The 23,117-nt window shown below is 44.1% G+C and overlaps 1 protein-coding gene across 1 annotated transcript in view; it reads left to right on the top strand.

The window, feature by feature from the left end:
- Positions 1-20,008: 20,008 nt before the first annotated feature.
- MFSD14B (major facilitator superfamily domain containing 14B) overlaps positions 20,009-23,117 on the top strand; it is a 33,589-nt gene continuing 30,480 nt past the window's right edge. Inside the window, exon 1 of the mRNA XM_059833534.1 lies at positions 20,009-20,068. Coding sequence (XP_059689517.1) covers positions 20,024-20,068 — 45 coding nt within the window. The 5' untranslated portion in view covers positions 20,009-20,023. The remainder of the gene's footprint in view (positions 20,069-23,117) is intronic.

Here is a 23,117-nt window from a genome sequence, read left to right as displayed (position 1 = left end):
AAATACAGTTAGCATCTGGAATTAGGTGGGAGTGGGAAGTGGGATTTAAGCCTATTGGAGGGAGGACGGCAAGGAAGACAATTACAAACTACACACAGATGCTTAGAGAGGTCCATACTGGCCGCCTCATGCCATCAATGAGATGTTCAGCTGACAGCACTTAAAATTTTGCCTCCATAGTTTTCAGGATATATTGGCTTATGCTTTCCACCAAGGGGAAGAATTAGTGTCTTCAGGGGAAGTCCTGAGGGTGCAGCCTACACATCATGCTGGTTTGTATAAAATACCGGGTTCAGTTCTTTGGATCCTCAGGGACCTTGGAGGCAAGACAGGTCTACTGTGACATAAAATGTACATCTACCATGCCAGCAGAGAGAACACAAGATTGAAATCTCTATAGGAAAAGGGAATCCTTTGCAAACATATTTTGTGTGCCAAATGGGCTTGAGACTCCCTACTTGTATTCACAAAAGCTGCTACTTAACTTGGAAAAGGAAATAACAGACAGGCCTTTTTAATTGTTCTTTTTTTTGCTCAGGAAGGAAAGGAGCCATAAAAGCCATCACTTTGGGAACAGAGTACTTCTGCATTTGTTTGAAAAGGGTTACACACACAACTGTCTGGTTTTGTTTGCTCCCCTCCATTTCCTGCCTTGGGGGACTATGAAGAAGAATACTTCTAACTAGACCCTTGAAACAGCACTTTTAGTCCTGGCAAAAAGCATTACCATTATTGGGCTTGGGTTGGGGGCAGCCTTGGCTCTAGCGACCGTGAGAAGATAGAGTTTAGGATCAGCGGCACCAAAATCCATCCTCCTGCGCTGGGTCATGACGTGGTGCTGCTCTCTGCATCAACCTAGGGTCGTTTAGGATCATGTGCAGTATGCACAAAACAACAAGTAGGATTGCAACCTTGGACTTCAGGAGGGCTAACTTTGATCTCCTCAGGAAACTGCGTGGAGAAATCCATGGGTTAGGGCTCTAGAGGGTAGTGGGGCTCAGGAGAGCTGGATGATATTCAAGTTCCACTTCCTCCAAGCTCAGGATCGGTGTATCCCTAAGAGCAAGAAATCAGGCAAGGGAAGCAGGAGACCTGCATGGTTGAGCAGGGAGCTTCTGAAAAAGCTCAAGTGGAAGAAGGAAGTTTACAGCACATGGAAGAAGGGACTGACCACTTGGAAAGATTGCAAGAATGCCATCAGAGTATGCAGGAATGAAACGAGGAAAGTCAAGGCCTCCTTGGAATTAAACCTGGCAAGGGATGTCAAGGTCAACAGGAAGGGTTTCTTCAAGTACATTGGAGGCAAATGGAAAACTAGAGAAAATGTGGGCCTGTTGTTGAATGAGACAGGTGCCATGGTGACAGATGATGCAGAGAAGGCGGAGTTACTGAATGCCTTCTTTGCTTCAGTCTTTACTGCTCCAGCCAGCCCTCAGGAGTTCCAGATGTTGGAGGTAACAGAGAAAGTCCGGAGGAAGGAAGACTTTCCCTTGGTTGAGGAGGATCAAGTTAGAGACCAGTTAAGTAAACTGGATATCCACAAGTCCATGGGTCCTGATGGGGTGCACCCGTGAGTGCTAAGGGAGCTGGCAGAAGTCATTGCTGGGCCACTCTTCATCACCGTTGAAAGGTCCTGGAGAACAGGCGAGGTGCCTGAGCACGGGAGGAAAGCCAATGTCACTCCAATCTTCAAAAAGGGCAAAAAGGAAGACCCAGGAAACTACGGGCCAGTCAGCCTCACCTCCATCCCTGGAAAGATGATGGAACAGCTTGTTCTGGGCGTCATCCCAAAGCATCTGGAGGAAAAGAAGGTTATCAGAAGTAGTCAACAGGGATTCACCACGGGGGAGTCCTGTCTGACCAACCTGATAGCCTTCTAGGTTGGCATGACTGGATGGAGAGATGTGGATGTTGACTTGACTTCAGCAAGGCTTTCGACACCCTCACATCATCCTCATAGGCAAGCTTAGGAAGTGTGGGTTAGATGAATGGACAGTGGGGTGGCTTGAAAACTGTCTGATAGACAAAGCTCAGAGGGTTGTGCTTAGTGGCACAGAGTCTAGCTGGAGGTCTGTAACAAGTGGTGTTCCCCAGGGGTCAGCCCTGGGTTCAGTCCTGTTCACTATATTCATCAATGACCTGGATGAAGGGATAGAGTGTGCCCTCAGCAAGTTTGCTGATGACACAAAACTGGGAGGAGTGGCTGACACACCGGAAGGCTGCGCTGCCATTCAGTGTGACCTGGACAGGCTGGAGAGTTGGGCAAAAAGAAACCTTACGAAATTCAACAAAGGCAAGTGTAGGGTACTGCACCTGGGGAGGAATAGCCCCATGCATCAGCACAGGTTAGGGGCTGACCTGCTGGAGAGCAGCTCTGTGGAAAGGGACCTGGGAGCCCTGGTGGCCAACAGGATGGCCATGAGCCAGCAATGTGCCCTGGCGGCCAAGAAGGCCAAGGGCATCCTGGGGTGCATCAAGAAGACTGTGGCAAGCAGGTTGAGGGAGGTTATCCTCCCCCTCTACTCTGCCCTGGTGATGGTGTATCTGGAGTACTGTGTCCAGTTCTGGGTTCCCCGGTTCAAGAAGGACAGGGAACTGCTGGAAAGGGTACAGCAAAGGGCTACAAAGATGATTAGGGGACTGGAACATCTTTCTTATGAGGAAAGGCTGAGGGACTTGGGTCTTTTTAGTCTGGAGGAGAGAAAACTGAGGGGGGACCTTATGAATGCTTCTACATACTTAAGGGTTGGATGCCAGGAGGATGAGGCCAGTCTTTTTTCAGTGGTGCCCAGTGACAGGACAAGAGGTAACAGGCACAAACTTGGTCATAGGAAGTTCCATCTAAACATGAGGAGGAACTTCTTTACTTTGAGGGTGGCAGAGCACTGGAACAAGCTGCCCAGAGAGGTTGTGGAGTCTCCTTTTCTGGAGATACTCAAAACTTGCCTGGATGCATTCCTGTGCAACCTGCTCTAGGTGAACCTGCTCTAGTGGGGGGGTCGGACTAGATGATCTCCAGAGGTTCCTTCCAACCCCTATCATTCTGTGATTCTGTGATTCACCTGCATTTTGAAGAGGAAGTAACACAGAGCAGAGCTGATGATGTTGCAGTATTTATTACTTGACTATATATGAACTGCAAGGAGGGAAGGGGAACATGCTGTGCAAAATATCTGCTTTTCCTCTCTCTCCCATTATATCTCTGCAAAATTATAGAGAACTCAAATTCTGTGTAGAAGGAAAAAGGCTTCTAAACTGACTCAAAAATATATGTATACTTTAGCAGATCTAGGACTGCTTTTTTTTTTTAATCTTTTCTGAAGCTCTGAAGGCAAAGTTCAAGGCTTCATATTAAAAATAAACAAAAAACTGTAGAAAAGCCATGAAGGAGAACCAAATAATCACCCAAGGGGGAATTCTGAAATATGATACAGGCGTAAACACAGCTGCAAGGGAAATAACTAACTCTGCTAAAGTTTAACATGCTCTGCACTGAAGGCACGTGTTCTTAACTTCTAAGTTTCTCAGAAAAAGCTATCATAGACTATACCACCAGAACTCACAATTTCTCTGTACCTGTAACTTATATGGATATACTTAAGTATGCTGTGAGTTTACACATCAATTTTCATTAATTAGGTTGCATCTTTAAAATGCTATTTTGTTAATCTACTAGTTAAGCTACTAGTGACAGCTTTTGTCTGATAAATATTTTTAGAGCCCTTATCTTCAAACTGAAAGGGGGGATTCAAAATAACAAGCAATATATAGAATGGTATTAACATTCCAGTAAAAAAGCTGAAGATACACTATTGCAAGGTATCGACATGATCATGAATGCACTACAAACTAGAGCTAGTTTTTTTCAGAATGGGTCACCCCCCTGGGAAATCTGAGTCAAGGGGCGAGCAGCGGTAGCAGCTATGACCACCCCTGTTGCAGGAAGCTACCAAACACTGCTCTACAGTGCCTGACAATATATGAATTTGTCATTCAAAGTGACGTGTTGTGAATACTCCAACCTCTAGGCCCTTTCAAACAGCTTAAATCACTGTTATAGTTCATATTCTATTATTTTAGTAAAAGTATAAAAAAGTGAAAACTGAATTCTTCTTCCCTAATTGGTGACATATGCGATATGTAAGGTCAGGCATATAGACATGTCAACACAATAAGGATGGCTTTTCTACTACCCTAGTAGTAAGCTTGAGGCCAAACTATGGCTCAATAAACTTTTGTTTCACACCAGAGAAGTAGAGGAACAGTAGCACCAGCAACAGCTAGATTTAACTGGGTAAGAGCAATGCTAGCTGAAATTCCAACAGAGAAAATATCTGGTTTGCAGCTATATACATTGGAGATTTTGATATTCACATTTTATGTTTCTTGAGCAAATTCAGGTTTAAGTAAGTATGTTCTGCCTTCTTGGCTTTTTTCTTTACTTCAGATTGACTCTCCTATAGTCTTTATTTCATCTGTCAAATTATACAAGCTGCTTCAAACTGTTGAACTGCAGCTATTTGTCGTTAAGTGATTGTTGTAACATAAAGCGAGTAAGTAGCGCCCACTACAGTTAAGGCTGAGTTTTGACTTCCATCCCTCATGTGTAGCCAGTAAATTCATTCGGGGCTCGGCATTAATGAAGTAGGATCTGTGTTGATACAGGTCAAACACCATCTTCCTTTCTCCTGTTTAAGTTTGAACTCTTGCATTTGAGTTTCTAGCACTGGCACCAGGAACTAACCTGCCATTTCCTGCCGACAAGGATTCTTCAGCATTTTAACTCGTTCTTATTTTAATCATTCATTTCTACTACTAAAACCCATAAAGAACACAGGAGATATGCATATATGTATACAGTAGAGACAATTTTAAAATATAGAACAGTAATAATTAAAAGTGCCCTTTGTTTGTTGCAACCTGACTCTCACTTGATGAAGCCATATTTTTATAACGTCGTAATTTTCACAATAATGTTTCTTTTCCTTTGATCACCAACAGGTCCCAAGATGTAAACACAGGCAAAGGCCTAGCACAGTGATGGATGTGTGAGTGCCACGGAAATATGGCATCAATGCCAACCTTGCTGCATGCCTGGAGTATTGTTGAACATGTTATTTCCTTACAGAGTAACTGAAGACACAGCAATCTACTGAAACTTTCTTCTAACTCATTTCCCATTGGAAATCAGCTAAATGAGTTTCTGGACCTCTAAACACACTGCTGTGAGCCAGCAAGATGTCCCATGTTGCCTGTGTATGCACTCTCCTTGATGCTAACACACCTCTTCAGACTGAAAGCATATACCATTTTGACTTACAAATAGGTGTCCTGGTTCCCTTAATCCTCCTAACAGATCACTTCAAGACCATAATAATGGGCTACCTTTCAATATTGTCCCACAGACTTGGCAGACTGTATGTTATGATCTGAATTAATAAGTTCCTTAGGAATATTCAGCTAACCGCTGCGTCTTATGCTTAAAGAAATAATATGTGACTATGCAGAAAGTAATGACTAATTTAATTAAATCAATAAAAGGATGGTTAGGGTTCTAGGCCTTTAATTTAAATACAGGTTTTGGACTTTTTTTAAACTGTATATGCCTAAAATTAGGTTTTATCTACCACCAACACCCTTGTCTCAATGGGTCCTGAGCATCTGTGGTACTCGTTAGAGTTGAATGTGATGGAAGGCATTGGCTTGCCTTTTTCTCTGGTGATGTCAAAGCAAGCTCCAGTTGCCCAACACAGCTGATAATCTGGCCATTCACTTTAAGGTGATCACTTCTAGATAATCAGACTTTACAATTTTGGCTTGCATGCTTACTAATGCATGTCTTATTACACAGTGCATAAACACCCCTTATTACACAAGCCCTCTGTCTCGCTAAACGTATCAGTATCATAATTTCTAATATTCTTAAATCGCTGTAATTTTTAAGTAGGAATGTAGATTTATACAGTATGATTTTTGTAAAACCACTAAGCAGTAGAATTCCCTGCTACAGGCTCTGTTAGGCTAAAAATACCCCAAAACAATTAGAAGTAATTTTAAAGGGACATAAACATGGAAGTCAGGTTTGAGTGAAAGGGTTAAAAGTCTTGAAACTCCTACAGTGATCGAGGAAAATAATTGTCTTAATTTTTTCTTCTGACAAACCACTGCATATTTTACATGTCTTCTGAAGTAACTGGTACAAGAGATGGTCAGGTGCTGGACCTGGTTATCCTTAAAAAATAATTAAATAAATTTCATTAAATAATAATTAAATAAAAAAGAAAAGACAAAATAACTGGGCACAGTTTAATAGATCTCATTTATCTCTTACTGATTTCCCATGATCCCAGTATTTCCAGTTGGAGTGTAATTTGTGTCTACATTAAAAAGTAGGCATTTTTCATTGTCATATTTAGATTTTGAGGTAAAACAAGACTAAGCTAAGAAGGAAACAGAATTTTCTATTTAAAAGAGACACATCAACAAATGGAGCACTCTGATCTGATGTATAAATGTTGAATATCATATGGGGTACTGTAATGTATATGTATGCAAAAGTACATGTCATTCTTCTACTGTCTGTGGTTTTTATGAAGTCTATTCACAACTGCTTTTATTTCCTCTGTAAGAAGGGTTTATGGAGATATGTCCATATGGAAACAGTAAGACAATAAAACATGGAATGGTCACTTCTCCACAGCAAAGTGCATTTTCACTCAGATATACAAAGCACTCCTGAATTCCACTCCTCTCTCAGATCCCAAATGTAGGGTTCTCTATTATTCTTGTATTTTGAATGAATTACAGAGATTACTTTAGCAGTTCTGTCAAGTTGATGACCAGACAGCCATGTGTCTCTAATTAACATTAAGTGGAGCTATTGTACACCCTAGATTTTGCAATACAGAGTTGCTATATTGAGCAACTTGAAATAGGCAATACTACAGGGGAAAATGCTAATGCTCAGCTGACTTTTCCCTAGTCCCTTCCCCTGCTATGAGGTAATTTCACTTCACATAGCAAGAAAAACATTCAAGCCAACTAGTTATTACAATTCATCAGGAATATGATTTTTTGAAAACATCTGCATGCTAATCTTCCAGGTCTTCTCTGACTACACTAACAACTCAACAATAATTCTTGCTACTCATTAGCAATGATATTTTTACAGTTTTTAAAAGGACAGTTAGCTAAGTTGGCTTAAATTAGCTCTAATATTTTCACATACTTAACAGTAAAGCACCTTGTAAAGAAGTACCCCAAGACTCCTTTGAGCAGAAAACCTAAACTGACGTCTATCCCTGGATGAATTCCTATAAAAAACAAAGGTAAAATGTGCATAACACCTCCTTTAGTCCACAGTGAATGACACTTTTTTCCTGAATGATAACTGACTATCATATTTGCATATAATCTCCTTGACAGCTATTAATAGAAATTATGGAAACCACATCTTCATCATTGTACAGATAAATCTCAAGCAAATACCTTAAGAATTTTTTGAATACTCATGCATATCACTTTTATAGCTATACATAAACTAAAGACAAATCAAATTGAAATTTCCTTTCACAACTGCTAGTCAAAAGTGGGAAATTACCCATATCCTGCAGCTGTGGATCACAGAATTATAAAAAACTTCCTTTAAACATGTTGGCCAGAACAGTTGCAAGTTACTACTCATAGGCATTTACACAATACAGGCAGCTGTAGATGATCTCAGGGACTAATGTTTCAATTTTTGTCACTAATTATTGCTGTAAGTTTTTATATGTTACACAGCTCACCCATAACAATAGTCTGTAATGCTTGATGTAATACCTAATTTTAACCTTTGCCACTTTTGTCTATAGAATTAAGGAAATGGTCTAACCAATGTGTATCTCATTCTCTGACACAAGCAATATGCCCTTCCTGTGGTATCCTCCACAAAGTCCTATCAGTGTAAGTGACTGTTGACAAATAAGAATGTTACATAAGTAATTTTTATGGTATACTTCCATTATTTTCCATAATAATTTCACCTTAATGTTATTGCAATAATTTATTTTTTATTCGGCAAACAGCACATGCTACATCCTGTGACAAGGATGCTTCTAGTAAGGAATGGATTACCTATCATCTAGGAAGAAAATTTTCTTGAGCTCCCAGCTCACCATCCTTCCTTCCCATCTTGCTGACACATGTCAAGTTTCTCTGCAACATTGTTGCAGAAAAATCCAAACTTCAATTATATATTGTAAAAGGGATTATGAAAGAGTAATTCTATATGCTACATGTCTGGCAGCAAAAGCAAACTGTTCTAACTACATAGAATATTCCTACATGTATATATGAGTACAGCAGGTTAGCAAATGACTGTTAAATGGAATCATAGAATCATAGAACAGTCTGGGTTGGAAGGGCAATGAGCAGGGACATCTTTAACTAGATCAGGTTGCTCAGAGCCCTGTCCAGCCTGACCTTGAATGTTTCCAGCGATGAGGCATCTACTACCTCTCTGGGCAACCTGTTCCAGTGTTTCACCTCCCTCATTGTAAAAAATTTCTTCTTTATACCTAGTCTAAATCTACCTCCTTTAGTTTAAAACCATTAACCATTGTCATATCGCAACAGGCCCTACTAAAATGTTTGTCCCCATCTTTCTTATAAGCCCCCTTTAAGTATTGAAAGGCCGCAACAAGGTCTCACTGGAGCCTTCTCTTCTCCAGGCTGAACAACCCCAACTGTCTCAGCCTTTCTTCATAGGAGAGGCGTTCCATCCCTCTGATCATTTTTGTGGCCCTCCGATGGACCTGCTCCATCATGTCCATGCCTTTCCTGTGCTGAGGACTCCAGAGCTGGACACAGAACTCCAGGTGGGGTCTCACCAGAGTGGAGTAGAGAGGCAGAATCACCTCCCTTGACATGCTGGCCACGCTTCTTTTGATGCAGCCCAGGATGCTGTTGGCTTTCTGGGCTGTGAGTGCATATTGCTGGCTCATGTCCAGTTTTTCATCCACCAGTACCCCCAAGTCCTTCTCCGCAGGGCTGCTCTCAATCCCTTCATACCCCAGCCTGTATTGATACTGGGGGTTGCCCTGACCCAGGTGCAGGACCTTGCACTTTGCCTTGTTGAACCTCATGTTGTTCACATGGGCCCACTTCTCAAGCTTGTGCATGTCCCTCTGGAAGGCATTCTGTCCCTCAGATGTGTCAATCACACCACTCAGCTTGGTGTTGTCTGCAAACTTACTGAGGGTGCACTCGATCCTACTGTCTACACTGTTGATGAAAATATTAAACATTACTGGTCCCAATTCGGACCCCTGAGGGATACCACTTGTCTCCATCTGGACATTGAACTGTTGACCACTACTATCTATGTGACCATCCAACCAATTCCTCATCCACCGAACAGTCCACGCATCAATCTCCAATTTAGAGTGAAGGATGTTGTGGAGGACCATGTCAAAGGCCTTACAGAAGTCCAGATAGATGACACGTGTAGTGCAGGAGAATCCCTGGCAAAATCTTTGGTTCATTTCAGGAAAAGAAAGACAGGAGTCTTGCAGTTCATGCTGAAAAATCCTCAGCACTGCCAGCCACTTGTGGATGCAGAGTTTGGCATTGCACATCTTTAATTCTAAAGGTGTGAAATATTGCCTTCAGTCAAATTAAAAAGCATTTCTCTTCCAGAATTTAGCCTTCAAACACAAAAATCTCAGCATCGCGTAACACAAATATTTAAAATTGGGCAGTGGGTAGGACCTGCTAATTCTCTTTCAAACTTTGCTAAGCTGCTGTTCTTCAAGTTTCTGCTACAGCTACTTGATTTCCATCTCCAGCATTACCATTTTTTAAAACTTAAATGATTTAACTGTTTCTTCTAACTTGAATGGTGGCAGATAATAGCCATGTCATAGTGATGCAGAACTAAGTCAGTGCACCAGCCCTGGTGATGTCACAGCAGGCAGCCTTCAGCTCCTGGCATCAGCCCTGGAAATGTCGTGGTGGTGTCAAAGTAGGTGGAGCACTGGCAGTGGTAGTTGGTGAGAATCCCAGCCGAGGATGGGTCTGAAAAGGGCTGTGCCAGCCCAGCCTGGCAGAAGAGCAGCCAGGTGAGATGGGTCAGGGAAGGGAGGGGCTGCCCATAATGATGGAGGGTGCCTGACTTGTACTGCAGTTGGACGTTCAGACAGGGAAGACACCAGACCACAACACATTCCTCTCCTTCCTCTGCCACTGAGCTGCAGAGTTTCCAAATGTCTACAGAACAGATAAGGAGGCACCAATCCCTACCCCTCCCCTGCCCCCATGGTGGTCTTAGAGGGAGCTGGAAGCTCCCCAAAGCCATGGGCAAAGAGAGCTCTGTGCCCATTTTCAGTGGGTACCCTGGGTCTCAGCTCCTGACACTAGCCCTAGTGATGGAGTGGCCATGCCAGAGTGGGCCAAATGCTGGTGGTGGCAGAAGAGCAGCCAAGTGAGATGGGGCAGGGAGATGAAAACACAGGGGCAGGGGCTGACCATGGTGATGGAGGGTGGCTGCTTTGTACTGCAGCTGGACGTCCAAACAGGGAAGCCACCAGACCAAGGCACACCCTGTCCTCTCCCTCCTCTGCCACTGAGCTGTACAGTTGCCAACAGCCTACAAGACAGATAAGGCAGCAACAATCCCTACCCGCCTTGTGGTTGTCTTAGAGGGAGCTGGAAGGTCCCCAAAGCCATGGGCAAAGGGAGCTCTGTGCCCTTTTTCAGTGGGTACCTGAGGCTGAGCTCCTGGCAATAGCCCTACTGATTGAGTGGCCATGCATGAGCAGGCAGAATGCTGGAGGTGGCAGAGAAGCAGCCAGGTAAGATGGGGCAGGAAAGGGAGGAAATGGGGTCGAGGGCTGCCCATGCTGATGGAGTGTCGCTGCATTCTACCACAGCTGGACAACCGGAAAAAGAAGCCACCAGACCACGGCACATTCCTGTCTTCTCCCTCCTCTGCCATTGCGCTGTGCAGTTGCCAGCAGTCTACAGGACAGATACTATAGCACCAAAACCCTACCCTGAGACAGATGAGCAACCAAGTGGGCAAAAGCAGGGAGGGGAAGGCAGGGACAGAGGTTGCCCATGGTGATGGAGGGTCTGTGCTTTCTACTGCATTTGGACGTATGGACAGGGGAGCCACTGCACCATGGCACACTCCTAACAACTCCCTCCTCTGCCACTGAGCTGTAAAGTTGCCAGCAGTTTACAGCACAGATAAGGCAGCAGCAACTCACAACACATGGCAGAGGAGCAGTCACGTTAGCAACAGCACGGGGAGAGGGACATGAAGCATGGGCTGCCCATGGTGATGGAGGGTGGCTGCTTCCTACTGCAGTTGGATGTCCAGACAGGAAAGCCACCAGACCATGGCATACTCCTGTTCTCTCCCCCTTCTGCCACTGAGCTGTAGAGTTCCCAACAGTCTACAGCAAAGATAAGGCAGCACCAACCCCTACCCCGCAGTGGTGGTCTTAGAGGGAGCTGGAAGTTCCCCAAAGCCATAGGTAAAGGGAGCTCTGTGCCCTTATTCAGTGGGTACCGAGGGGCAGAGCTCCTGGCACTAGCCCTAGTGATGAAGCAGTCATACCACAGGGCAGCTGCTGCTGCTGCTGCTTCCCGGTCTGCAAAGAGACCCTTCAGGAGGCCCTTATTTCCCCTCTGCCACAGCTTTCTGGGCCCTTCTTTGCTTTTCCGCCTCCAGTGCCAGAAATGCTCCCGCACTTTGCACGTTTCTCTTGGCAGGACATGGCATCAGGCGCCGAGGAAGACCCCGAGGAGAGTGGCTCTGCTGCGATGGACGGCAGCGTGAGCCAGCCGCCACAGGCAGGGCCGGAGGAGGCAGCAGAATGCTCCCAGTGCCCCATCTGCCTGGGAGACATCTAGGACGCAGCCTATGTGGCCTTCTGCCTCCAGCAATTCTGCTTTGACTGCATCGAGGACTGGGCCAGAAGGAGAGCTAGGTGCCTGCTCTACAGGCAGCCTTTTGACCCGCTCCTGCACTTCGTGCAAGCGGACGGCAACTACGAGGAGTATGTTGTTCCCTCGTACAACCGCAGCCGGAGGGACGTGATCAGAGAGAGAGTCAGGAGCAGACCCCCACAGTGGCACGACAACCTGCACAGCTCGACCACCGACGATGCCCCCTCCGCTGGCAGAAGAGGGCCTGTGGAGAGCCACCGAGTGCAGAGGCACAGTGCAGCCCCGGGGCCCTCCTCCCAGCAGGCTCCCGCACCCAGCGCTTCTTGAGAGCCAAGCCTGCTGAGCGCAGGGGCGCACCGGGCCGGCCCTGCAGCTGCAGCCTACGAGTGCATTGGCAGAGCAGTGCTGTGAGCTCGGCCTTTCACCTGCTGTTGCATCCAATAAACATCCAGATGGTTTCCAGGGGCTGGTTTTTTCCCAAAACAAAAGAGCTACCCACTGTAGGGAATGCTTCCCAACACTGTCTCAGCAGTGCAGGAAAGCCAAGGGGAGAATTTCCTGGGGGGTACGATGAGTTTGTTTAACCTAAGTTTAACGTCTTTGACGAACTTGTTGGTCTGATGCAACCAGAGCAGCAATATTTGTTGGCTTGCTGCAAGAGATGATCTCTCCCTCTCGCTCTCCCAGCTTCCCACTTCCAAGGGCCAGCGCGGAGCTGTCCAAACCCTTTGAGCAGCCGCCAGGCTGTGCGTCCCAAAGATCTGCGCATCGCCCAGCTGCCATGGACGCAGGCCACGCTGACAGCCCCAGCCCTGATGGGTCTTCCTGCTGGTGCCTCCGCACCCAGACATCCCCGGTCAGTCTCTGCTCACAGCAGCCTCAGCCTTTCCCTGTCCCTCCTCTACAACAGCAGCCTCACTCCTCCACACAGCCATGGCTGTGCCTGGCAGGCAGGCAGGCCTTGCTCTGCTCTTCCAGGGATGCGCTGGCTGGCTAGCAACACCCATCCCAGGAGAAGGAGGCCCTCTTGCCAATGCACACGCTGTGGCTTGATCTCTGTCAGGAGAGCAAAGCTCCAGACCCCAAGCCACCCAGGTTTCCAGAGGCAGCCCAGAAGCAGGCTGCCATGCAAGCACAGCACAGTTTGGCCACAGGCAGAAGCACTGGAGGAATGGGCACTCGGGAGCAGTGCCTGGGAGCCCTGTTGAAGGAGAAGCCTGGACGGCCTCTTTCCAAAGAGCAGCCACTGGCAAATCCCCAGTCATTAGCTTTGGCCAATCACGCCCGCACCAGAAGTCTGTGCCCACGTGCAGAGGCACTGAGTAGCCCTGAGCAAAAAGCTGTCGGTTTAAGAAAGAATGGATCACAAACTCTCCAAACCTCCTTGCTGATACTGCCTTGAGAAGAGGTTGCATGTGGGACCTCCTGGCATCCTTTCCAACCTGAATTTTCCTATGGGCCCATCATTTTCTACCTCTCGTTCCACACCGCTTCCTTCCGTGCTGGGAGGGGAGGGGAAGGCACTGGGGCATGGGCTGCCCATGGTGATGGAGGGTTGCTTCTTTCTACTGCAGTTGGATGGCCGGACAAGGAAGGCACCAGACGATGGCACACTCCTGTCTTCTCCCTCCTCCGCCACTGAGCTGTACAGTTGCCAACAGTCTACAGGACCGATAAGGTAGCACCAACCCCTACTCCCCCTGTGGTGGTCTTAGAGGGAGCCAAAGCCATGGGCAGAGGGAGCTCTGTGCCCTTTTTCACTGGGTACCCTGGGCCAGAGCTCCTGGCAATAGCCCTAGTGATGGAGTGGCCATGCCAGAGTGGGTTGAATGCTGGTGGTGGCCACCATGGTTGCCCCAGGATTGGAGTCTCATGGCCATCAGGGAGGCATGTAATGGACAGCTTTGGTGTTAGGCTGGAAGAGCCCTGGGCCAGGAGACAGGCGCTGGTGGTGGCAATAGAGAGTGGCTGCTTCAGTTGGTGGTTCTCCTGTCTTTGATGGCTGCAGCCCTAGACATGGACATGAGCAAATCTTAGCACACTTCTGTCCTCTTCTTCTTCTGCCACTCAACCAAGGAGTGTTTGAACTTTCTACTAGGATATTGAGCTAATCATGAAGAAACACCTTATCCTGTACCTCTACACCTTGTCCAGTATCCCACGATAGATAGTGTCATAGTCCTAGAGGAAGCTGGAAGGTCCCCAGAGCCATGGACAAAAGAAGCTCTGCAGCACCCACCTTTTTTTGGTGAAATTTATCACAGAATGAAAGAAGTTTTTAAATAGAAATTTTCTGACTCAGTAACCTATTTTTCCTAACCTAATTTTCCTGAAGTAAAGTTATTCTGCTGCAACCAATAAAGTAAAATAATATCTGGCTATGGGATTCTTCATTCAGAAGGGACCCAAACCACTATGCAAAGAGTTTATGCATTTAACACTATTCTAGGCATGTACATATACATTATTTCACTACACAAGTGCTCCTGAGTAGTGGTAAGAGCAGGTAAATTTTTGGAAACAAAACCAGATGTTGATCAAACTATGATGCTAAACTCCTTAATTGTGCAATAACTGTACTAAATGCATAATCTAAAAAATAATTGCAAAAGATCAAAATCCCAACTTATTACAATATATGAGGGCCACGTGATTTTTAGCTAATGTTAAGCTTCAAGCACACAGAAGACATAAAAAAGGTAAGTATAAGCAAAAGCTGAGTTTCTTATTCATGGGTCAAACAAATGTAGCAACACAAACAAAAGTCTCCTCAAAGCAGAATTACAGTGTAATGCAGCCATGGAATTTTGAAGACGTCTAGCAAGCAATAGGTAAATTAACATGGTATATACTGAGCTTGGACAATCTCCAATGACCTCTTCTCTAATCCAGTTTCCACTTGTCAACACCATCTTTGAACACTAGGGGGAAAAACCGTATTGTTAAGAAGTTCAGCAAGACTGTTTGGAAATGTATTAATGAACTCAATTATTTCACTTAAAGAATTTGGAAGAAAAAATTGTAGTACATTTATTATGCTTGTTGTTATTGTTTCATACAGTAAATGACAGTACTTCTGACAGCTCCCAAGCTAGAAATCTCTTTTGTTAAAAAAAAAAGTTTAAATATTAAGAATCTGTGAGCCAAAAGTGAAGTAAGAAAACCTTCTTTTGTTATTTTTTTCTTTTCCTTCATCCCATATTCTACTCACCTGTTTTACCTGTTTTTTTCACTTGTAGTGTAATTAGTATCTATAGGCTCAATGTATTGTCAGAAATTCCATTCTCGGAATTTGAACTAAATTAGAACTCATACTATGGCTAGGGAAGGTAGATGTTAAATCACTTTTGAAAGTCGATTTTTGATAAGTTTTAGATAATTGTTTAAAAGTTGCTTGAATGTCCAGTACCTCTTACTGGAATTGACAACATTTAATATTATCACTAGATTACTTTTAATTTCTGTGTTCCTGTCCTTTTCCAGATACTCCTCCTATTTTTTTTATCTCGAGTGATTTTAAAAGGTAAATTTCATTTAGAGAATTTGAACCCAGTTATAGGGCACCACTGTGCTAACCAGTTAAAAATATACAATTATATTCATAAAAATTAATAACCAAATAATAGCTCTGTTCCAAACAGTTCATAGATTATGGCACCAATGATGTTACTAATTCCAAATTAAGGTGAGTTGTGTCAGAGTTTTCTTCTTTAATTGCTATTTGGTAGCATAGAAAATGGTACTGCAGTAGTGCTAGGGACAGAAAAGAAAAAAACAAACAAAAATGTAACAGATTTTCAGCCACTGAAATCTATGAACAGTGGCAACTGTGCCCCAAATACATCAATAATTTACTCAGATAAAGCTAGAATAGCTTGTGCTGAACGTAAGAACGGTCAAAAAAATGTGCTGGTGAACCAAAGTGATAAAGAAAATATACTCTAATTGCATAGAATTACATAGGTAACTGGAACAAAATAAAAGGCAAAAAAACGCTTGTCCTCAAACCAGATTGGAAAATACTCTTCATTTGAAACTATAACCCCATCTAGTGGGACTCCTTTTTAATAGCTGATAGGATTTGATCTGTTCCTTACTCTGACTTTGAGTACTTCGTGTTAGCAAATACCATCAAACAAAAGCAGGAGATTCTCAGGTTTTGCCTACACTGGATTTCTCCTTAAAGTATACTATCTTTGCTAGCGTTATGATCCCTGGAGTACCCAGGCTGCACGGATTTCCTTCAAAGTCGTCTGTGGTCATAGGAAATCAATAAATTGCAAGGGGACCCAAGAGCATAAAAGAAACTAATCTTACTGTAGTGAATGTTGGGGACTAGGCTATAAAGAATTTCAGCAAACCAGTAATGAATACTGGCAGCGTACACAGCTAAATTGCAGTATGAGCACATTCCACCAGTTTTGTTCCTCTTGCCTTTAACAACACAAAGAAATTGAAGTGATGGCTCATCAGTTCTAAACTCTTCTTACCAAGAACTGTGATGTATGGAGTAAGGAGAGGGTCGAGGGTGTTTCTGGTCTGTAATACCTATAGCTCACATTATGGTAATGCATAGCTCAGATTAAATGCAGAAACTATGCCATGTGCCTACCTTGCAGAATGAGCTGGCCCACCTCTTGCACACACTACTGCTTCACTGATAGGAGCCTTCAAGTTGTTTTTATTGACAGCTCACTGAGTAAGAGCATCTTCATCAGCACCCTGCCAAGACAGAGCACTCTCACAAGCTGCAGTGATCGCTTTCTTAAGCCCTGCCTAGCTGGCTCCACCAACGACATCACCTTCTGTGTTCAAACGATTCTGTAATCTTTGGTATTTCTTTGATCAGCAATAACAGTTATCAGCATTGACATACAGGTTATCACCGATTTCCTAGAGTGCATACACCCAGCGACACAAATGGGGCAGTTATACTTCTGCCAGACCACCTGCTGGATACTTGCAAAGTTGGTCAGACAGTGCTGTTGTGGATTCTGTTTCAAAAACTCTGAGTCTGCAAAACTGCCAAGACTGGAGCCTTAAAATAAAAGCAGATATGCAGAGCTACACCAAATGCCTACTTATCCTGGCTCTGAGACATTAGCATATGCTTACAGCAAGAGTAGAAAATATAAGCAACAGCAGAGGGATCTTCCAATAAACTCACCCACCTTCGTGCCGCCAGCAGCATAGGGACTTTCTATTTCTTAATAGCACTTAATGGAGTTTTATTCCACAAATTTGTGTAATTGCCTTTTAAACCACTTGTACTTTTGAAACAAAATATCCTGTGGAAATGAGTTCTGTGATTTAATGACAATTTCCCTGGAAAAAAACTTGCTTCTGTTTGAACTTGTTACCTGATCATTCCATTTAGTGCCTCCTCTTCCGGCATTATAAGAGAATATCAAGTAATGGTAACAGACACTTTCTCAATACCAGTCGGGGTTTTATAATTGCTGTCATACCATTCGCTTCCCTGTTATCTCTCACATACTGAAGCCATTCCATGATTCTGCTCATCCTCATCTCCACATTCTACTTTTTTTTTATTTAAGGTAATTACTTCCTTTTGAGATGGGGGATGAGAACAGCATAGAGACTTCACGGATTCGTGATATGTTGACATAGTATTTTCAACTTTTTTCTCATCTAGTTATTCCTTAATTGTTTCAAAATTTCTGTTTTCCTTTTTAACCACTTCTGAGCATGCAGAAAACTACTGAAACAGTTTCTAGTATCTTTCCTAAGTAAAAATAGCTAATTCAGAGATCTATAAACCAAACGACTAATTAGAATTCTTTTCTGCTAGATGACCTGTCTTCATTCATCAATACTTTCAGCTGACATTTTAGCATTCAGTCAAGATCACTGTATTCTTTTAGAACTCTTTATTGTTTTGATCATGCTGAATAGCATTCTGTAATAAACATTGTATCTTCATTATTAATCCTCCCTCCAGATGGCTTAAAAATACTGCTTAGGAATAGTCTAAAATGCATAGAGCATAGAATTGCGGGGAACTGTACCAGTAACATCTCTTCAAAAACTGAGTATTTATACCTTCTTTTTGTTTCCAGTTATTTGGTTAACCAGTTCTTAATAAATATTACATACCTAGCTCAGCATGTGAACAAAACCCTTCCAACTTCAAATTCTGTATGGGACAAGGATGTAATGATATAAAATCACTGGTAGCTCTCTATTGAGCCTGAATCAACAGCCATAAAAGTTGATGGAGGACTTTGTATTGATTTGTTTATGAATTGGATTAAATACTTAAGTGATAGATGTAAATATTTTAACGCTGAAATTGTCAAAATACAATGATTTCAAACAACACCTTTCGCATGAACCTGATGTGGTAGCCAGAAACCCGTCTACCTACAAAAGCCAATATATTAAGCTTATAAAGTCACAACTTTCTAACTGAGGAAGCTGTCTGAATTAAAAAAAATTCTCAGTATTTTGAATCCTCTTAATTAAAAAAAATCCAAAACACCCAAAACTGTAAGGGATAAAGTGGCTTGGTTTTCAAGTCAACACAAAATGGTCAAGTCTTCAAAGGAGCAAAAATATTACTGTATTTTATAGTGGTGACTACTTTTGAAGAAATGAAAGGTTTTGCAAGTGCTTCTAGGCTATCAGAACAAAAAAAGTGGAAAGCAAGCATGAAATTCTACACACAATTGGCTTGGGCTGGCTAGGAAAAGTAATTTTAAAGAGTATGTGTTGATTTACCAATCTCTGTATAATGAGAAAGATAATTTTGGTTATCTATTTAGTTCAGGGTATCCAATGTTCCTCTTAAAATGCTGTTGTCTACTTTAAACAAAAGAGAGCTTCAAAAAAAGGTCATATAGAGAAATGCTTTCAAGTCAACACACACTACTTTGCTAAAAGAGAACACTTACTAAATTGCTGTGTAATGTAACATAGAAGCTAAATTTCACAATGCACTCTATTTAGTAAGTATATAGTTTGTTATACACTGACAAAACAGATACACAGCAAATAGAAAATGGCATTTTAAATTAACTTTTATTGTTCTAGCAAACTGAAAAGTTCTGATCCTGTAAACAGCTTGGTACTTAAGTGAACACCTGAGGTACCAAGGACAACAATGACTTGACCCCATTAACATGTCAAGACAGAAGGAAGTGCTTGCAGGATGAAAGCCTCTCAGCACTGGCCACACAGGCATTTTGAGCTCTCTGGTGAACTTCTGAGCGGGCGACTCGCCTGCTGTATTGATTTTGTACGGCCTGTTAGCAGTCATCATCTTTACCGTCAGCACTACATCATCTCAAAATACTCATTTGTGCACATACGGTGAACTGAGAGGTACTACTACTTCTTATGATAATGCGTCATACTTCTTATAACCCGCTGGCCTCGTAGTACTCGGGTGAGAGGAAACTGAGCTCACAATTACACCTGCCCGGTGACGCAGGCCCAAGGAGCCCAGCAAGGATTAACGAGGTGACGCAGGCCCAAGGAGCCCAGCAAGGATTAACGAGGTGACGCAGGCCCAAGGAGCCCAGCAAGGATTAACGAGGTGACGCAGGCCCAAGGAGCCCAGCAAGGTTTAACGAACCGGGACGCTAGTTTGGAAGAGATTCACCTTCCCGGAGGTACTGGCAGCCGTCACCGGCCGTACCCCCGCGGGGTAGACAAGAGCAGGGCGGCCAGCGGCCCCTCGTCCGTTAACGCGCCTCCTTTCGAACCCACCAGAGCAGCTACCGGCGCGCAGCATCCGGCCGGCAGCAGTTCCGCCGAGCCGGAGGGAGGTGGGGTGGGGCCGCGCGGTCATGTGAGCCCGGCGGCAGCGGCTGCGCCCCGCCCAGGCGGCGCGGCGGAGGCGGCCGCGGGCGGGAGGGGGAGGCCGCCCCCAGCCCGCTCCGCACCGGCTGTTCCTCTGGCCCGGCCTCGCCGGGAGGATGGTGCGAGCGAGATGATCCCTGAGCCGGAGCCGCCGCCAGCCCCGGCCCGGGGAAAAGAAGAAGAGGAGGAGGAGGAGGCGGAGGCGGCGGCTGTGCCGCCGCCGCCGCTGAGGGAGGGCGGCGGCGCCAGGCGGGGCGGCTGCATCATGCTGGTGAAGAGGGTCGGCCTGAAGGCGGGCGGCGGCAGCGCGGTGAGTGCGGGGCGGGGCTGGGGGCGCCGGGCTCCGCGGGGGGCGGTGGCGGCGGCGGCCTGGAGCGGGAGGCCCGTGGCGGCCAGCGCCCGCCCCGCCTCCCCGCCCGTGAGGGGCCATCTGCCTCCCAGCGCGTCCTCCGGGTGCCCCCCGCCGCCCTGGAAACTTTCCAGAAGTTGGGGTGCGGCGGGGTGCTGGGCTCCCGCCGGCCGCGACTGGCGGCACCTCAGGCCGGCCCGGCCCCGGGCTTCCCGTCGGCCGCGCCGCCTCATCTCTGCCAGCCCCGGGTCTCTGCCAGCCCCGGGGCATCGCTGCTAGTTTATCCCGGGCAGAGGAGACACCTAGAAGCAGGTGGTTGTAAACAAGTTTTCCTTTAGAGTATGTAAATCCGAGGTGCCTGGAAACAAAGCTTAGTTTTCCTTTGGAGTTCTAGGAGGTGCCTCTTGAACAGAAACCGTAGAGTTACAACGCAATTTTAAAAACTTCCCGGTCTTTCTGTTTCGTTTCTTCCCACTACATGAAGTATTAAGATGTCTTTGTGCAAATAAAAGGAGCTGGAAAGGAGTGGTCTGTGTGCTCACTTGAAAGCTTCTGTAGGAAAGTTGTGTTTGTGAGTGTGGCAGTGGTGCGTAATTACTTCCCAGCAGAAACGTCTTTCAGGTGGCTTAAGCCTTTCCCTTTGTATGTGCGTGCTCACAAGATACCTTAAAAAGAGACCTGAGATGACACATCCTGAGCTTTTTGCAGTAGGTGGGGACCGGTAACTTGTTTCAGGCAGGATGGCCTCGGCTGAGATGATATAACCCATCCTGGCTTGTTGGCAGTGAGCCCAGAGGAGAAGTTGGGGAGTAGAGGAAGCCAGGGGAACACAAGTAACAAAACAGATGATCCTGTCATTGACAGTTTTTGAAGGGCTACAGATACAAAACTAGGCAAAGCCTTGTGATGATAAATCTCTTTGGCAAGTTGAAATCACATAAATCTTATTTGCAACCTGACTTACTAGCTATTAGTACTTTTTTAGACTATATTCATGTTCAGGTGTTCTTGAATAATGTATTTAATATTAGTTTATTCACAAAATCAGATACGCTGAAAGCATTGCTTTTGCCAAAAGTTTTAAAACAATGTTAAATCTATGTCAGTGAGCCAACACCTGCTACATGTGTCACCGACCCTCCCACAGATAAGCATCTCTACTGTTGGAGAGAAGGTAGTTTACTGTTTTATGTTGATGTGAATGAACTTGTAATATCTTTAGCTGAGCTTTAATAGTGTAGCATTGATGTGATATCATGGCTAGAGCCCAAGAATGTAAAAAAAAAAATCTTGAAACCATCTGTTTGGTATCAGTAGGTTCTTCATCCCTTATTCATATCTGATGAAGGTGTTAAGGCACTTTTAATACATGATTAACCCAGAGAAGATGTAAAAAAAATGTTCTTCTATGGAATTCATTAGTCAAATCAGTTATTTTATGTAAGTTAATTTTGAAGTGACTGCTTCACACTTGTAACCGATCACTTCTGTATTTGAGTCTTTCAGTTCTCTTTTAGAAATGGTTATATCTTCCAAAAAGCAGGTTGGACTCCTTCAAGGAGTGCAACTGATGTCTGTTGTATGGTGTATTTGCTGTTGTAGGTTTGTATACAGCAGCTCCCGTTTAGGACTCTAGATATATATGATGCATTAATGCAGTCTGAAGTCAGAATAGGAAAGTAACTCTAGAAGAGGCCCGTTAACTTTTTAGTTAAGAAATGTAAGCTTTCAGTTTTATTAGCACAGATGATATGGTGAAAGAAGTAAAGGATGATGTCATTATATAGAAGAAAAACAGATGAATTTTTTTTTAAATACGAACAGAGGGTAGGAAATGGAGGGTGGAGGCAGAGAAATTAAAAAAAAATAAAGAACTTTGATTTCTTTCTCTAACTTTGAAGAAGAGTAAAACTCAAACGGAAAATAAAGCCGTAATTGACAAAGGCACGAACCTTTTTTTTTTAATGGATGAAATGTTTGTTAAAGTTGGATTAAGGATTAAAATAATGCTTTTGAGTACTTAAAATATGCTGTTTTATCAGTTTGAAAATTTAGCTTCTAAATGGCATAAATTCCTAATTTATAAAATGATCTCAGGTTTTGCTTCCTTGGTGGTTTTTTTGTCCTCTTCCTCCTAGTTGAGCCCTTAAGGGACTTTGTGTTCCTGTAATGCATCTCCTACAAGAGGGAAAGACATGGAGCTCTAGCCTTATCATCTGTACATTGGTGTAGCAGTAATACACTTAAACTTACAACAGCTTAGGGTCTGCTTCACAGTTCCTGACTGAACAGTCTGTTTCCTACTTCGTTGCTGCAATTCCTGCACCTCCCCGTGATTCTCACGTGGCTGTCATATTGCTAGAACTGTCTCTGTCTAGATGTTACTGAAAGAGGTTATTCAGACTAAAATATGAGGGGCTGGATCATGGATCTAGATGTATTTGAAGAGACCTTTGATATCAGTGATAGTGGATGCCTAGCATTTGAAGGTGGAAGCTTGCCCTTTGGGTTGCTGATGAAGAAAAATACATACAGAAATGACATTTTGGTGAGCCACTTCTTTGGTCTGTGAAGGATGTTTTAATTTGTATTTTTATTTTGATTCTTTCATCACATCAGATCGGTAGGACAAAGTGGAAGAGTATGACCAAGTCTGTAAGGTTGCGCAAGGCTTTCTCCCCTTACCCTTCCAGCTTGGGAGTAACAAGCTTCTGGTTTTTAATTTATCTGTAACTAACCTCACCCTGTTGAACGCATTAGCTAAAATTGGCTAAAGAACTAAAATATTAATGCTGAACAAATGACTTTTTATGAATTGAGTTACTGGCTCAAAACTAGTAAGAATAATAGTATGTTTAAGTAAATTCCACTGGAATTAAATCAGTTTCTGTTGGCTTTATTACGCTGATTTCGGTGAGCTTCAGAAATGTAAGTAAATGATGCTGTGGACTTTTTTTTTTTACTCGTTATGCAATATTGTTCCATCTGAATTATGAACACTGGTAGTATG

Source organism: Gavia stellata, chromosome Z (genome assembly GCF_030936135.1).
Source record: "Gavia stellata isolate bGavSte3 chromosome Z, bGavSte3.hap2, whole genome shotgun sequence".
NCBI classification, from domain to species: domain Eukaryota; kingdom Metazoa; phylum Chordata; class Aves; order Gaviiformes; family Gaviidae; genus Gavia; species Gavia stellata.
The sequence above is the reverse complement of the archived record's forward strand: the minus strand, read 5'-3'. Positions and strand labels throughout refer to the sequence as shown.